At 39.4% G+C, this 16,777-nt stretch overlaps 1 protein-coding gene across 2 annotated transcripts in view; it reads left to right on the forward strand.

The window, feature by feature from the left end:
- The window catches only part of pin1 (peptidylprolyl cis/trans isomerase, NIMA-interacting 1), a 28,608-nt gene extending 15,136 nt beyond the window's left edge, over window positions 1–13,472 (forward strand). Inside the window, exons 3-5 of one of the 2 annotated variants that reach the window (XM_052514877.1) lie at window positions 12,751–12,861; window positions 13,100–13,257; window positions 13,386–13,472. In XM_052514877.1, the coding sequence (XP_052370837.1) occupies window positions 12,751–12,861; window positions 13,100–13,209 (221 nt within the window). In that variant the 3' untranslated portion in view covers window positions 13,210–13,257; window positions 13,386–13,472. Of the gene's footprint in view, window positions 1–12,750; window positions 12,862–13,099; window positions 13,261–13,385 lie in introns of those variants that run through there. The other variant, XM_052514876.1, reaches the window with a different exon arrangement.
- The last annotated feature ends 3,305 nt before the right edge of the window (window positions 13,473–16,777 follow it).

The following is a 16,777-nucleotide window of genomic DNA, read 5'->3' on the forward strand; positions in this document are numbered from 1 at the left end:
CACGGTTAGCAGATGTTACTGGTCACACGGTTAGCAGATGTTACTGGTCACACGGTTAGCAGATGTTACTGGTCACAGGGTTAGCAGATGTTACTGGTCACAGGGTTAGCAGATGTTACTGGTCACAGGGTTAGCAGATGTTAATGGTCACACGGTTAGCAGATGTTAATGGTCACACGGTTAGCAGATGTTAATGGTCACACGGTTAGCAGATGTTATTGGTCACACGGTTAGCAGATGTTATTGGTCACACGGTTAGCAGATGTTATTGGTCACATGGTTAGCAGATGTTACTGGTCACACGGTTAGCAGATGTTACTGGTCACACGGTTAGCAGATGTTAATGGTCACACGGTTAGCAGATGTTATTGGTCACATGGTTAGCAGATGTTACTGGTCACACGGTTAGCAGATGTTACTGGTCACACGGTTAGCAGATGTTACTGGTCACACGGTTAGCAGATGTTACTGGTCACACGGTTAGCAGATGTTACTGGTCACACGGTTAGCAGATGTTACTGGTCACACGGTTAGCAGATGTTACTGGTCACACGGTTAGCAGATGTTACTGGTCACACGGTTAGCAGATGTTACTGGTCACACGGTTAGCAGATGTTACTGGTCACACGGTTAGCAGATGTTACTGGTTAGCAGATGTTACTGGTCACACGGTTAGCAGATGTTACTGGTCACACGGTTAGCAGATGTTACTGGTCACACGGTTAGCAGATGTTAATGGTACGGTTAGCAGATGTTAATGGTCACACGGTTAGCAGATGTTAATGGTCACACGGTTAGCAGATGTTAATGGTCACACGGTTAGCAGATGTTACTGGTGGTTCAGATGTTACTGGTCACACGGTTAGCAGATGTTACTGGTCACATACACACAGTTAGCAGATGTTACTGGTCACATACACAGTTAGCAGATGTTATTGGTTACATGGTTAGCAGATGTTATTGGTCACATACACCCGGTTAGCAGATGTTATTGGTCACATACACACGGTTAGCAGATGTTATGAGTCACATGGTTAGCAGATGTTATTGGTCACATACACACGGTTAGCAGATGTTATGAGTCACATGGTTAGCAGATGTTATTGGTCACATACACACGGTTAGCAGATGTTATTGGTCACTGGTTAGATGTTACTGGTCACTGGTTAGATGTTACTGGTCACATGGTTAGCAGATGTTACTGGTCACATGGTTAGCAGATGTTACTGGTCACACGGTTAGCAGATGTTACTGGTCACACGGTTAGCAGATGTTACTGGTCACATACACACAGTTAGCAGATGTTACTGGTCACACACACGGTTAGCAGATGTTATTGGTTACATGGTTAGCAGATGTTATTGGTCACATACACATGGTTAGCAGATGTTATTGGTCACATACACACGGTTGGCAGATGTTACTGGTCACATACACACAGTTAGCAGATGTTACTGGTCACATACACATGGTTAGCAGATGTTATTAGTCACATGGTTAGCAGATGTTATTGGTCACATACACACGGTTAGCAGATGTTATTGGTCACTGGTTAGCAGATGTTACTGGTCACACGGTTAGCAGATGTTACTGGTCACACGGTTAGCAGATGTTAATGGTCACGGTTAGCAGATGTTAATGGTCACACGGTTAGCAGATGTTAATGGTCACACGGTTAGCAGATGTTAATGGTCACACGGTTAGCAGATGTTAATGGTCACACGGTTAGCAGATGTTAATGGTCACACGGTTAGCAGATGTTAATGGTCACACGGTTAGCAGATGTTAATGGTCACACGGTTAGCAGATGTTAATGGTCACACGGTTAGCAGATGTTAATGGTCACACGGTTAGCAGATGTTACTGGTCACATACACACAGTTAGCAGATGTTACTGGTCACATACACACGGTTAGCAGATGTTATTGGTTACATGGTTAGCAGATGTTGTGGTCACATACACATGGTTAGCAGATGTTATTGGTCACATACACATGGTTAGCAGATGTTATTGGTCACATACACACGGTTGGCAGATGTTACTGGTCACATACACACAGTTAGCAGATGTTACTGGTCACATACACATGGTTAGCAGATGTTATTAGTCACATGGTTAGCAGATGTTATTGGTCACATACACATGGTTAGCAGATGTTATTGGTCACTGGTTAGCAGATGTTATTGGTCACTGGTTAGCAGATGTTATTGGTCACATGGTTAGCAGATGTTATTGGTCACTGGTTAGCAGATGTTATTGGTCACTGGTTAGCAGATGTTATTGGTCACGTGGTTAGCAGATGTTACTGGTCACGTGGTTAGCAGATGTTATTGGTCACTGGTTAGCAGATGTTATTGGTCACATGGTTAGCAGATGTTACTGGTCACATGGTTAGCAGATGTTACTGGTCACATGGTTAGCAGATATTATTGGTCACATGGTTAGCAGATGTTATTGGTCACATACACACGGTTAGCAGATGTTATTGGTCACATGGTTATGAGATGTTATTGGTCACATGGTTAGCAGATGTTATTGGTCACATGGTTAGCAGATGTTATTGGTCACATGGTTAGCAGATGTTATTGGTCACATACAGATGGTTAGTAGATGTTATTGCGAGTGTAGTGAAATGCTTGTGCTTCTAGTTCCGACTGCAGTAATATCTAACAAGTAATCTAACAATTCCACAACAACGGCCTAATACACACACATCTAAGTAAAGGGATGGAATAAGAATAAATACATATAAATACATGGATGAGCGATGACCGAGCTACAAAGGCTAAGATGCAATAAATAGTATAGAATTAGGCAATAAGGCCTGAGGGTTGTGGTATATGGCCAATATGAATATATACATATAACATGTTGTTGCACTGTGTGTTATTAACATGTTGTTGCTCTGTGTGTTATTAACATGTTGTTGCTCTGTGTGTTATTAACATGTTGTTGCTCTGTGTGTTATTAACATGTTGTTGCACTGTGTGTTATTAACATGTTGTTGCACTGTGTGTTATTAACATGTTGTTGCACTGTGTGTTATTAACATGTTGTTGCTCTGTGTGTTATTAACATGTTGTTGCTCTGTGTGTTATTAACATGTTGTTGCTCTGTGTGTTATTAACATGTTGTTGCTCTGTGTGTTATTAACATGTTGTTGCTCTGTGTGTTATTAACATGTTGTTGCTCTGTGTGTTATTAACATGTTGTTGCTCTGTGTGTTATTAACATGTTGTTGCTCTGTGTGTTATTAACATGTTGTTGCTCTGTGTGTTATTAACATGTTGTTGCTCTGTGTGTTATTAACATGTTGTTGCTCTGTGTGTTATTAACATGTTGTTGCTCTGTGTGTTATTAACACATGTTGTTGCACTGTGTGTTATTAACATGTTGTTGCTCTGTGTGTTATTAACATGTTGTTGCACTGTGTGTTATTAACATGTTGTTGCACTGTGTGTTATTAACATGTTGTTGCTCTGTGTGTTATTAACATGTTGCTCTGTGTGTTATTAACATGTTGTTGCACTGTGTGTTATTAACATGTTGTTGCACTGTGTGTTATTAACATGTTGTTGCACTGTGTGTTATTAACATGTTGTTGCTCTGTGTGTTATTAACATGTTGTTGCACTGTGTGTTATTAACATGTTGTTGCTCTGTGTGTTATTAACATGTTGTTGCTCTGTGTGTTATTAACATGTTGTTGCTCTGTGTGTTATTAACATGTTGTTGCTCTGTGTGTTATTAACATGTTGTTGCTCTGTGTGTTATTAACATGTTGTTGCACTGTGTGTTATTAACATGTTGTTGCTCTGTGTGTTATTAACATGTTGTTGCTCTGTGTGTTATTAACATGTTGTTGCTCTGTGTGTTATTAACATGTTGTTGCTCTGTGTGTTATTAACATGTTGTTGCACTGTGTGTTATTAACATGTTGTTGCTCTGTGTGTTATTAACATGTTGTTGCTCTGTGTGTTATTAACATGTTGTTGCACTGTGTGTTATTAACATGTTGTTGCACTGTGTGTTATTAACATGTTGTTGCTCTGTGTGTTATTAACATGTTGTTGCTCTGTGTGTTATTAACATGTTGTTGCTCTGTGTGTTATTAACATGTTGTTGCTCTGTGTGTTATTAACATGTTGTTGCTCTGTGTGTTATTAACATGTTGTTGCACTGTGTGTTATTAACATGTTGTTGCACTGTGTGTTATTAACATGTTGTTGCTCTGTGTGTTATTAACATGTTGTTGCTCTGTGTGTTATTAACATGTTGTTGCACTGTGTGTTATTAACATGTTGTTGCACTGTGTGTTATTAACATGTTGTTGCTCTGTGTGTTATTAACATGTTGTTGCTCTGTGTGTTATTAACATGTTGTTGCTCTGTGTGTTATTAACATGTTGTTGCACTGTGTGTTATTAACATGTTGTTGCACTGTGTGTTATTAACATGTTGTTGCTCTGTGTGTTATTAACATGTTGTTGCTCTGTGTGTTATTAACATGTTGTTGCTCTGTGTGTTATTAACATGTTGTTGCTCTGTGTGTTATTAACATGTTGTTGCTCTGTGTGTTATTAACATGTTGTTGCTCTGTGTGTTATTAACATGTTGTTGCTCTGTGTGTTATTAACATGTTGTTGCACTGTGTGTTATTAACATGTTGTTGCTCTGTGTGTTATTACATGTTGTTGCTCTGTTGTGTGTGTTATTAACATGTTGTTGCTCTGTGTGTTATTAACATGTTGTTGCTCTGTGTGTTATTAACATGTTGTTGCTCTGTGTGTTATTAACATGTTGTTGCACTGTGTGTTATTAACATGTTGTTGCTCTGTGTGTTATTAACATGTTGTTGCTCTGTGTGTTATTAACATGTTGTTGCTCTGTGTGTTATTAACATGTTATTAACATGTTGTTGCACTGTGTGTTATTAACATGTTGACTGTGTTATTAACATGTTGTTGCTCTGTGTGTTATTAACATGTTGTTGCTCTGTGTGTTATTAACATGTTGTTGCTCTGTGTGTTATTAACATGTTGTTGCTCTGTGTGTTATTAACATGTTGTTGCTCTGTGTGTTATTAACATGTTGTTGCACTGTGTGTTATTAACATGTTGTTGCACTGTGTGTTATTAACATGTTGTTGCTCTGTGTGTTATTAACATGTTGTTGCTCTGTGTGTTATTAACATGTTGTTGCTCTGTTGTTATTAACATGTTGTTGCTCTGTGTGTTATTAACATGTTGTTGCACTGTGTGTTATTAACATGTTGTTGCTCTGTGTGTTATTAACATGTTGTTGCTCTGTGTTATTAACATGTTGTTGCTCTGTGTGTTATTAACATGTTGTTGCTCTGTGTGTTATTAACATGTTGTTGCACTGTGTTATTAACATGTTGTTGCTCTGTGTGTTATTAACATGTTGTTGCTCTGTGTGTTATTAACATGTTGTTGCACTGTGTGTTATTAACATGTTGTTGCACTGTGTGTTATTAACATGTTGTTGCACTGTGTGTTATTAACATGTTGTTGCTCTGTGTGTTATTAACATGTTGTTGCTCTGTGTGTTATTAACATGTTGTTGCTCTGTGTGTTATTAACATGTTGTTGCACTGTGTGTTATTAACATGTTGTTGCACTGTGTGTTATTAACATGTTGTTGCACTGTGTGTTATTAACATGTTGTTGCACTGTGTGTTATTAACATGTTGTTGCTCTGTGTGTTATTAACATGTTGTTGCACTGTGTGTTATTAACATGTTGTTGCACTGTGTGTTATTAACATGTTGTTGCTCTGTGTTATTAACATGTTGTTGCTCTGTGTGTTATTAACATGTTGTTGCTCTGTGTGTTATTAACATGTTGTTGCTCTGTGTGTTATTAACATGTTGTTGCTCTGTTGTTATTAACATGTTGTTGCACTGTGTGTTATTAACATGTTGTTGCATGTTGTTGCTCTGTGTGTTATTAACATGTTGTTGCTCTGTGTGTTATTAACATGTTGTTGCTCTGTGTGTTATTAACATGTTGTTGTCTGTTGTTATTAACATGTTGTTGCACTGTGTGTTATTAACATGTTGTTGCTCTGTGTGTTATTAACATGTTGTTGCTCTGTGTGTTATTAACATGTTAACATGTTGTTTGTTGCTCTGTGTGTTATTAACACATGTTATTAACATGTTGTTGCTCTGTGTGTTATTAACATGTTGTTGCTCTGTGTGTTATTAACATGTTGTTGCTCTGTGTGTTATTAACATGTTGTTGCTCTGTGTGTTATTAACATGTTGTTGCTCTGTGTGTTATTAACATGTTGTTGCACTGTGTGTTATTAACATGTTGTTGCTCTGTGTGTTATTAACATGTTGTTGCACTGTGTGTTATTAACATGTTGTTGCATTATTAACATGTTGTTGCTCTGTGTGTTATTAACATGTTGTTGCTCTGTGTGTTATTAACATGTTGTTGCTCTGTGTGTTATTAACATGTTGTTGCTCTGTGTGTTATTAACATGTTGTTGCTCTGTGTGTTATTAACATGTTGTTGCTCTGTGTGTTATTAACATGTTGTTGCTCTGTGTGTTATTAACATGTTGTTGCTCTGTGTGTTATTAACATGTTGTTGCTCTGTGTGTTATTAACATGTTGTTGCTCTGTGTGTTATTAACATGTTGTTGCTCTGTGTGTTATTAACATGTTGTTGCTCTGTGTGTTATTAACATGTTGTTGCTCTGTGTGTTATTAACATGTTGTTGCACTGTGTGTTATTAACATGTTGTTGCACTGTGTGTTATTAACATGTTGTTGCTCTGTGTGTTATTAACATGTTGTTGCTCTGTGTGTTATTAACATGTTGTTGCTCTGTGTGTTATTAACATGTTGTTGCTCTGTGTGTTATTAACATGTTGTTGCTCTGTGTGTTATTAACATGTTGTTGCTCTGTGTGTTATTAACATGTTGTTGCTCTGTGTGTTATTAACATGTTGTTGCTCTGTGTGTTATCAACATGTTGTTGCACTGTGTGTTATTAACATGTTGTTGCTCTGTGTGTTATTAACATGTTGTTGCTCTGTGTGTTATCAACATGTTGTTGCACTGTGTGTTATCAACATGTTGTTGCACTGTGTGTTATTAACATGTTGTTGCTCTGTGTGTTATTAACATGTTGTTGCTCTGTGTGTTATCAACATGTTGTTGCACTGTGTGTTATTAACATGTTGTTGCTCTGTGTGTTATTAACATGTTGTTGCTCTGTGTGTTATTAACATGTTGTTGCACTGTGTGTTATTAACATGTTGTTGCACTGTGTGTTATTAACATGTTGTTGCTCTGTGTGTTATTAACATGTTGTTGCACTGTGTGTTATTAACATGTTGTTGCACTGTGTGTTATTAACATGTTGTTGCTCTGTGTGTTATTAACATGTTGTTGCTCTGTGTGTTATTAACATGTTGTTGCACTGTGTGTTATTAACATGTTGTTGCACTGTGTGTTATTAACATGTTGTTGCTCTGTGTGTTATTAACATGTTGTTGCTCTGTGTGTTATTAACATGTTGTTGCTCTGTGTGTTATTAACATGTTGTTGCTCTGTGTGTTATTAACATGTTGTTGCTCTGTGTGTTATTAACATGTTGTTGCTCTGTGTGTTATTAACATGTTGTTGCTCTGTGTGTTATTAACATGTTGTTGCACTGTGTGTTATTAACATGTTGTTGCTCTGTGTGTTATTAACATGTTGTTGCTCTGTGTGTTATTAACATGTTGTTGCTCTGTGTGTTATTAACATGTTGTTGCTCTGTGTTATTAACATGTTGTTGCTCTTATGTTATTAACATGTTGTTGCTCTGTGTGTTATTAACATGTTGTTGCTCTGTGTGTTATTAACATGTTGTTGCACTGTGTGTTATTAACATGTTGTTGCACTGTGTGTTATTAACATGTTGTTGCTCTGTGTGTTATTAACATGTTGTTGCTCTGTGTGTTATTAACATGTTGTTGCTCTGTGTGTTATTAACATGTTGTTGCTCTGTGTGTTATTAACATGTTGTTGTTGTTGTTATCAACATGTTGTTGCACTGTGTGTTATTAACATGTTGTTGCACTGTGTGTTATCAACATGTTGTTGCTCTGTGTGTTATCAACATGTTGTTGCACTGTGTGTTATTAACATGTTGTTGCACTGTGTGTTATTAACATGTTGTTGCTCTGTGTTATTAACATGTTGTTGCTCTGTGTGTTATTAACATGTTGTTGCACTGTGTGTTATTAACATGTTGTTGCACTGTGTGTTATTAACATGTTGTTGCTCTGTGTGTTATTAACATGTTGTTGCTCTGTGTGTTATTAACATGTTGTTGCACTGTGTGTTATTAACATGTTGTTGCACTGTGTGTTATTAACATGTTGTTGCTCTGTGTGTTATTAACATGTTGTTGCTCTGTGTGTTATTAACATGTTGTTACACTGTGTTATTAACATGTTGTTGCACTGTGTGTTATTAACATGTTGTTGCACTGTGTGTTATTAACATGTTGTTGCACTGTGTGTTATTAACATGTTGTTGCTCTGTGTGTTATTAACATGTTGTTGCTCTGTGTTATTAACATGTTGTTGTTGCTCTGTGTGTTATTAACATGTTGTTGTTGCTCTGTGTGTTATTAACATGTTGTTGTTGCTCTGTATTAACATGTTGTTGTTGCTCTGTGTGTTATTAACATGTTGTTGTTGCACTGTGTGTTATTAACATGTTGTTGTTGCACTGTGTGTTATTAACATGTTGTTGTTGCACTGTGTGTTATTAACATGTTGTTGCTCTGTGTGTTATTAACATGTTGTTGCTCTGTGTGTTATTAACATGTTGTTACACTGTGTTATTAACATGTTGTTACACTGTGTTATTAACATGTTGTTACACTGTGTTATTAACATGTTGTTACACTGTGTTATTAACATGTTGTTGCACTGTGTGTTATTAACATGTTGTTGCTCTGTGTGTTATTAACATGTTGTTGCTCTGTGTGTTATTAACATGTTGTTGCTCTGTGTGTTATTAACATGTTGTTGCTCTGTGTGTTATTAACATGTTGTTGCTCTGTGTGTTATTAACATGTTGTTGCTCTGTGTGTTATTAACATGTTGTTGCACTGTGTTAATAACATGTTGTTGCTCTGTGTGTTATTAACATGTTGTTGCTCTGTGTGTTATTAACATGTTGTTGCACTGTGTGTTATTAACATGTTGTTGCACTGTGTGTTATTAACATGTTGTTGCACTGTGTGTTATTAACATGTTGTTGCACTGTGTGTTATTAACATGTTGTTGCACTGTGTGTTATTAACATGTTGTTGTTGCTCTGTGTTATTAACATGTTGTTGCTCTGTGTGTTATTAACATGTTGTTGTTGCTCTGTGTGTTATTAACATGTTGTTGTTGCTCTGTGTGTTATTAACATGTTGTTGTTGCTCTGTGTTATTAACATGTTGTTGTTGCTCTGTGTGTTATTAACATGTTGTTGTTGCACTGTGTGTTATTAACATGTTTGTTGCACTGTGTGTTATTAACATGTTGTTGTTGCACTGTGTGTTATTAACATGTTGTTGCTCTGTGTGTTATTAACATGTTGTTGCTCTGTGTGTTATTAACATGTTGTTGCACTGTGTTATTAACATGTTGTTGCACTGTGTGTTATTAACATGTTGTTACACTGTGTGTTATTAACATGTTGTTACACTGTGTGTTATTAACATGTTGTTGCACTGTGTGTTATTAACATGTTGTTGCTCTGTGTGTTATTAACATGTTGTTGCTCTGTGTGTTATTAACATGTTGTTGCTCTGTGTGTTATTAACATGTTGTTGCTCTGTGTGTTATTAACATGTTGTTGCTCTGTGTGTTATTAACATGTTGTTGCTCTGTGTGTTATTAACATGTTGTTGCACTGTGTTATTAACATGTTGTTGCTCTGTGTGTTATTAACATGTTGTTGCTCTGTGTGTTATTAACATGTTGTTGCTCTGTGTGTTATTAACATGTTGTTGCACTGTGTGTTATTAACATGTTGTTGCACTGTGTGTTATTAACATGTTGTTGCACTGTGTGTTATTAACATGTTGTTGCACTGTGTGTTATTAACATGTTGTTGCACTGTGTGTTATTAACATGTTGTTGCACTGTGTGTTATTAACATGTTGTTGCACTGTGTGTTATTAACATGTTGTTGCACTGTGTGTTATTAACATGTTGTTGCACTGTGTGTTATTAACATGTTGTTGCACTGTGTGTTATTAACATGTTGTTGCACTGTGTGTTATTAACATGTTGTTGCACTGTGTGTTATTAACATGTTGTTGCACTGTGTGTTATTAACATGTTGTTGCTCTGTGTGTTATTAACATGTTGTTGCTCTGTGTGTTATTAACATGTTGTTGTTGCACTGTGTGTTATTAACATGTTGTTGTTGCTCTGTGTGTTATTAACATGTTGTTGCTCTGTGTGTTATTAACATGTTGTTGTTGCTCTGTGTGTTATTAACATGTTGTTGTTGCTCTGTGTGTTATTAACATGTTGTTGTTGCTCTGTGTGTTATTAACATGTTGTTGTTGCACTGTGTGTTATTAACATGTTGTTGCACTGTGTGTTATTAACATGTTGTTGCTCTGTGTTATTAACATGTTGTTGCACTGTGTGTTATTAACATGTTGTTGCACTGTGTGTTATTAACATGTTGTTGCTCTGTGTGTTATTAACATGTTGTTGCTCTGTGTGTTATTAACATGTTGTTGCACTGTGTGTTATTAACATGTTGTTGCACTGTGTGTTATTAACATGTTGTTGCTCTGTGTGTTATTAACATGTTGTTGCTCTGTGTGTTATTAACATGTTGTTGCACTGTGTGTTATTAACATGTTGTTGCTCTGTGTTATTAACATGTTGTTGCTCTGTGTGTTATTAACATGTTGTTACACTGTGTTATTAACATGTTGTTACACTGTGTTATTAACATGTTGTTACACTGTGTTATTAACATGTTGTTGCACTGTGTGTTATTAACATGTTGTTGCTCTGTGTGTTATTAACATGTTGTTGCACTGTGTGTTATTAACATGTTGTTGCACTGTGTGTTATTAACATGTTGTTGCTCTGTGTGTTATTAACATGTTGTTGCACTGTGTGTTATTAACATGTTGTTGCACTGTGTGTTATTAACATGTTGTTGCACTGTGTGTTATTAACATGTTGTTGCACTGTGTGTTATTAACATGTTGTTGCTCTGTGTGTTATTAACATGTTGCACTGTGTGTTATTAACATGTTGTTGCACTGTGTGTTATTAACATGTTGTTGCACTGTGTGTTATTAACATGTTGTTGCACTGTGTGTTATTAACATGTTGTTGCTCTGTGCGTTATTAACATGTTGTTGCTCTGTGTTATTAACATGTTGTTGCTCTGTGTGTTATTAACATGTTGTTGTTGCACTGTGTGTTATTAACATGTTGTTGTTGCACTGTGTGTTATTAACATGTTGTTGTTGCACTGTGTGTTATTAACATGTTGTTGTTGCTCTGTGTGTTATTAACATGTTGTTGCACTGTGTTATTAACATGTTGTTGCACTGTGTGTTATTAACATGTTGTTGCTCTGTGTGTTATTAACATGTTGTTGCTCTGTGTGTTATTAACATGTTGTTGCTATGTGTGTTATTAACATGTTGTTGCTATGTGTGTTATTAACATGTTGTTGCACTGTGTGTTATTAACATGTTGTTGCACTGTGTGTTATTAACATGTTGTTGCACTGTGTGTTATTAACATGTTGTTGCTCTGTGTGTTATTAACATGTTGTTGCACTGTGTGTTATTAACATGTTGTTGCACTGTGTGTTATTAACATGTTTTTACACTGTGTGTTATTAACATGTTGTTGCACTGTGTGTTATTAACATGTTGTTGCACTGTGTTATTAACATGTTGTTGCTCTGTGTGTTATTAACATGTTGTTGCTCTGTGTGTTATTAACATGTTGTTGCACTGTGTTATTAACATGTTGTTGCACTGTGTGTTATTAACATGTTGTTGCTCTGTGTGTTATTAACATGTTGTTGCACTGTGTGTTATTAACATGTTGTTGCACTGTGTGTTATTAACATGTTGTTGCTCTGTGTGTTATTAACATGTTGTTGCACTGTGTGTTATTAACATGTTGTTGCACTGTGTGTTATTAACATGTTGTTGCACTGTGTGTTATTAACATGTTGTTGCACTGTGTGTTATTAACATGTTGTTGCACTGTGTGTTATTAACATGTTGTTGCACTGTGTGTTATTAACATGTTGTTGCTCTGTGTGTTATTAACATGTTGTTGTTGCTCTGTGTGTTATTAACATGTTGTTGTTGCACTGTGTGTTATTAACATGTTGTTGTTGCACTGTGTGTTATTAACATGTTGTTGTTGCACTGTGTGTTATTAACATGTTGTTGTTGCACTGTGTGTTATTAACATGTTGTTGTTGCACTGTGTGTTATTAACATGTTGTTGTTGCACTGTGTGTTATTAACATGTTGTTGTTGCACTGTGTGTTATTAACATGTTGTTGTTGCACTGTGTGTTATTAACATGTTGTTGTTGCACTGTGTGTTATTAACATGTTGTTGTTGCACTGTGTGTTGTTAACATGTTGTTGTTGCACTGTGTGTTGTTAACATGTTGTAGTGTAAGTGTTACATAACATGGTGTGTGGGTTTACATGTTGCAGAGTACATAGAGCAGATGCAGTCAGGAGAGGAGGAGTTTGAGGCTCTGGCCTCTCAGTTCAGTGACTGCAGCTCCGCACGCAACGGAGGAGACCTGGGACTGTTCGGCAGAGGTAACACACACACTGTCAAATGGAAAATATACTCTCCACTCTCACACACACACACTGTCAAATGGAAAATATACTCTCCACTCTCACACACACACACACGGTCAAATGGAAAATATTCTACACACACACACACGGTCAAATGGAAAATATACTATCCACTCCCACACACAAGCATGCAATCACAGACAGGCACAAAGTTTTCTGTTTTCGTTGTGATAGAGGTGTGTGTGTGTTTCAGGTCAGATGCAGAAGCCGTTTGAGGATGCGTCCTTCGCTCTGAAGGTGGGAGACATGAGTGGTCCGGTGTTCACCGATTCTGGAGTTCACGTCATCCTTCGCACGGGATAGAGACAAGGCTCTGATACCCCCATCACCCCCTGAATACTCCCTGAATACCCCTGAATACCCCCATCACCCCTGAATACCCCCATCACCCCCTGAATACCCCCATCACCCCTGAATACCCCCATCACCCCTTGAATACCCCCATCACCCCCTGAATACCCCTGAATACCCCATCATCACCCCTGAATACCCCCATCACCCCCTGAATACCCCCATCACCCCCTGAATACCCCCATCACCCCTGAATACCCCCATCACCCCTGAATACCCCCATCAGCCCCTGAATACCCCCATCACCCCCTGAATACCCCCATCACCCCTGAATACCCCCATCACCCCCTGAATACCCCATCACCCCTGAATACCCCCATCACCCCTGAATACCCCCATCACCCCTTGAATACCCCCCCCACCCCATCACCCCTGAATACTCCCTGAATACCCCCATCACCCCCTGAATACTCCCATCACCCCTGAATACCGCCTGAACACCCTCCACCCCTGAAAGCCCCCTCTATATCCCACCCCCTCAAATATCCCCTCTTGTCCTCCCTACTACCCTTAGAAGCCCCCCTCCCCCCCACACTGTTCTGTTCTATATGCAACTTTACACTGACACCATCAACACCCCTTATCCCCTGTATCCATTGCCATGGCTACATCGTTGTTTGTGTGAAAATAAGAGACCTGTCGTTACTGACTGACTGACTGACTGACTGACTGACTGACTGACTGACTGACTGAGCGAATGAGTGTGTGTCTGTGTGTTCACATGGACCATTACCCCTCCACCCCCTACTTTATAGTGTCCCCTCTCTGTTTGCCAAGGCATTATTCTCTCTCTCAATGATAACATGTCAGATGGTTAGTGGTAGACTAGTGTTCCATACTCTCTCATAGGAGACCGACACACAGAAGGCTGACTCATGGGATTATTTAAATGGCTACCAACATCCCTTAGGTGGGACAATAGTCAGGGCACAGTCCACTGCCATGTTTGTAGTACCCCCCCATTCCATTTACTGCTTCACTGTATCTCCTATGTTCCAGGGAACTACAATACCCAGTATGCATGTGGGGAAGTGTTTTTGTAAGCTTGAATCTGCCAAGAGGCACTTCATATGATCTGTTCATCTCCCACCATTAAAGGACTCTTATTTTGTAAACCTGTCTCTGGACTTTTATTTTGTTGGGTGTGTGTCTGATGCTGCTACTGTGTGTTCAGTTCAATAAACGTTTGTATTAAATGACCCATTTCCCCTAAACACTGATCACCGTCCTTTTAATGGCCTTTCAGATGCAGTATGTTTGCTGCATTTGTGTCAGTGTGGTGAGGTTTGATCTGATCAATATGGGTGGTGAGGTTTGATCTGATCAATATGGGTGGTGAGGTGTGACCTGATCAATATGGGTGGTGAGGTGTGACCTGATCAATATGGGTTGTGAGGTGTGACCTGATCAATATGGGTGGTGAGGTGTGACCTGATCAATATGGGTGGTGAGGTGTGACCTGATCAATATGGGTGGTGAGGTGTGACCTGATCAATATGGGTGGTGAGGTGTGACCTGATCAATATGGGTGGTGAGGTGTGACCTGATCAATATGGGTGGTGAGGTGTGACCTGATCAATATGGGTTGTGAGGTGTGACCTGATCAATATGGGTGGTGAGGTGTGACCTGATCAATATGGGTTATGAGGTGTGACCTGATCAATATGGGTGGTGAGGTGTGACCTGATCAATATGGGTGGTGAGGACCTGATCAATTGGTGGTGAGGTGTGACCTGATCAATATGTGTGTGATCAATATGGGTGTGCCTGATCAATGATGTGGGTGACCTGATCAATATGGGTGGTGAGTGTGACCTGATCAATATGGTGGTGTGTGACCTGATGACCAATGACTCTGGGTGGTGATCAATAGATGTGACAATATGGGTGGTGAGGTGTGACCAATATGGGTTGTGAGGTGACCCAATATGGGTGGTGAGGTGTGACCTGATCAATTTATATCAATATGGGTTATGAGGTTTGATCTGATCAATATGGGTTGTGAGGTGTGGTGAGGTTGACCTGATCAATATGGGTTGTCTGATCAATATGGGTGGTATGACCTCAATATGTGAGGTGTGACCTGATCAATATGGGTGTGAGGTGTGACCTGATCAATATGGGGGTGAGGGTGAGCCTCCAATGACTCTGGGTACCCCTGTATATAGCCTCCACATTGACTCTGTACCGGTACCCCCTGTATATAGCCTCCACATTGACTCTGTACCGGTACCCCCTGTATATAGCCTCCACATTGACTCTGTACCGGTACCCCCTGTATATAGCCTCCACATTGACTCTGTACCGGTACCCCTGTATATAGCCTCCACATTGACTCTGTACTGGTACCCCTGTATATAGCCTCCACATTGACTCTGTACTGGTACCCCCTGTATATAGCCTCCACATTGACTCTGTACCGGTACCCCTGTATATAGCCTCCACATGGACTCTGTACCGGTACCCCTGTATATAGCCTCCACATTGACTCTGTACCGGTACCCCCTGTATATAGCCTCCACATTGACTCTGTACCGGTACCCCTGTATATAGCCTCCACATTGACTCTGTACTGGTACCCCTGTATATAGCCTCCACATTGACTCTGTACCGGTACCCCCTGTATATAGCCTCCACATTGACTCTGTACCGGTACCCCCTGTATATAGCCTCCACATTGACTCTGTACTGGTACCCCTGTATATAGCCTCCACATTGACTCTGTACCGGTACCCCTGTATATAGCCTCCACATTGACTCTGTACCGGTACCCCCTGTATATAGCCTCCACATTGACTCTGTACCGGTACCCCCTGTATATAGCCTCCACATTGACTCTGTACCGGTACCCCCTGTATATAGCCTCCACATACCCCCTGTATATAGCCTCCACATTGACTCTGTACTGGTACCCCTGTATATAGCCTCCACATTGACTCTGTACTGGTACCCCTGTATATAGCCTCCACATTGACTCTGTACCGGTACCCCCTGTATATAGCCTCCACATTGACTCTGTACCGGTACCTCCTGTATATAGCCTCCACATTGACTCTGTACCGGTACCTCCTGTATATAGCCTCCACATTGACTCTGGACCGGTACCCCCTGTAAATAGCCTCCACATTGACTCTGGACCAGTACCCCCTGTATATAGCCTCCACATTGACTCTGTACCAGTACCCCCTGTATATAGCCTCCACATTGACTCTGTACTGGTACCCCTGTATATAGCCTCCACATTGACTCTGTACCGGTACCCCTGTATATAGCCTCCACATTGACTCTGTACCGGTACCCCCTGTATATAGCCTCCACATTGACTCTGTACTGGTACCCCTGTATATAGCCTCCACATTGACTCTGTACCGGTACCCCCTGTATATAGCCTCCACATTGACTCTGTACCGGTACCCCCTGTATATAGCCTCCACATTGACTCTGTACTGGTACCCCCTGTATATAGCCTCCACATTGACTCTGTACCGGTACCCCCTGTATATAGCCTCCACATTGACTC

Source organism: Oncorhynchus keta, unplaced genomic scaffold (assembly GCF_023373465.1).
Source record: "Oncorhynchus keta strain PuntledgeMale-10-30-2019 unplaced genomic scaffold, Oket_V2 Un_scaffold_2010_pilon_pilon, whole genome shotgun sequence".
NCBI classification, from domain to species: Eukaryota; Metazoa; Chordata; class Actinopteri; order Salmoniformes; family Salmonidae; genus Oncorhynchus; species Oncorhynchus keta.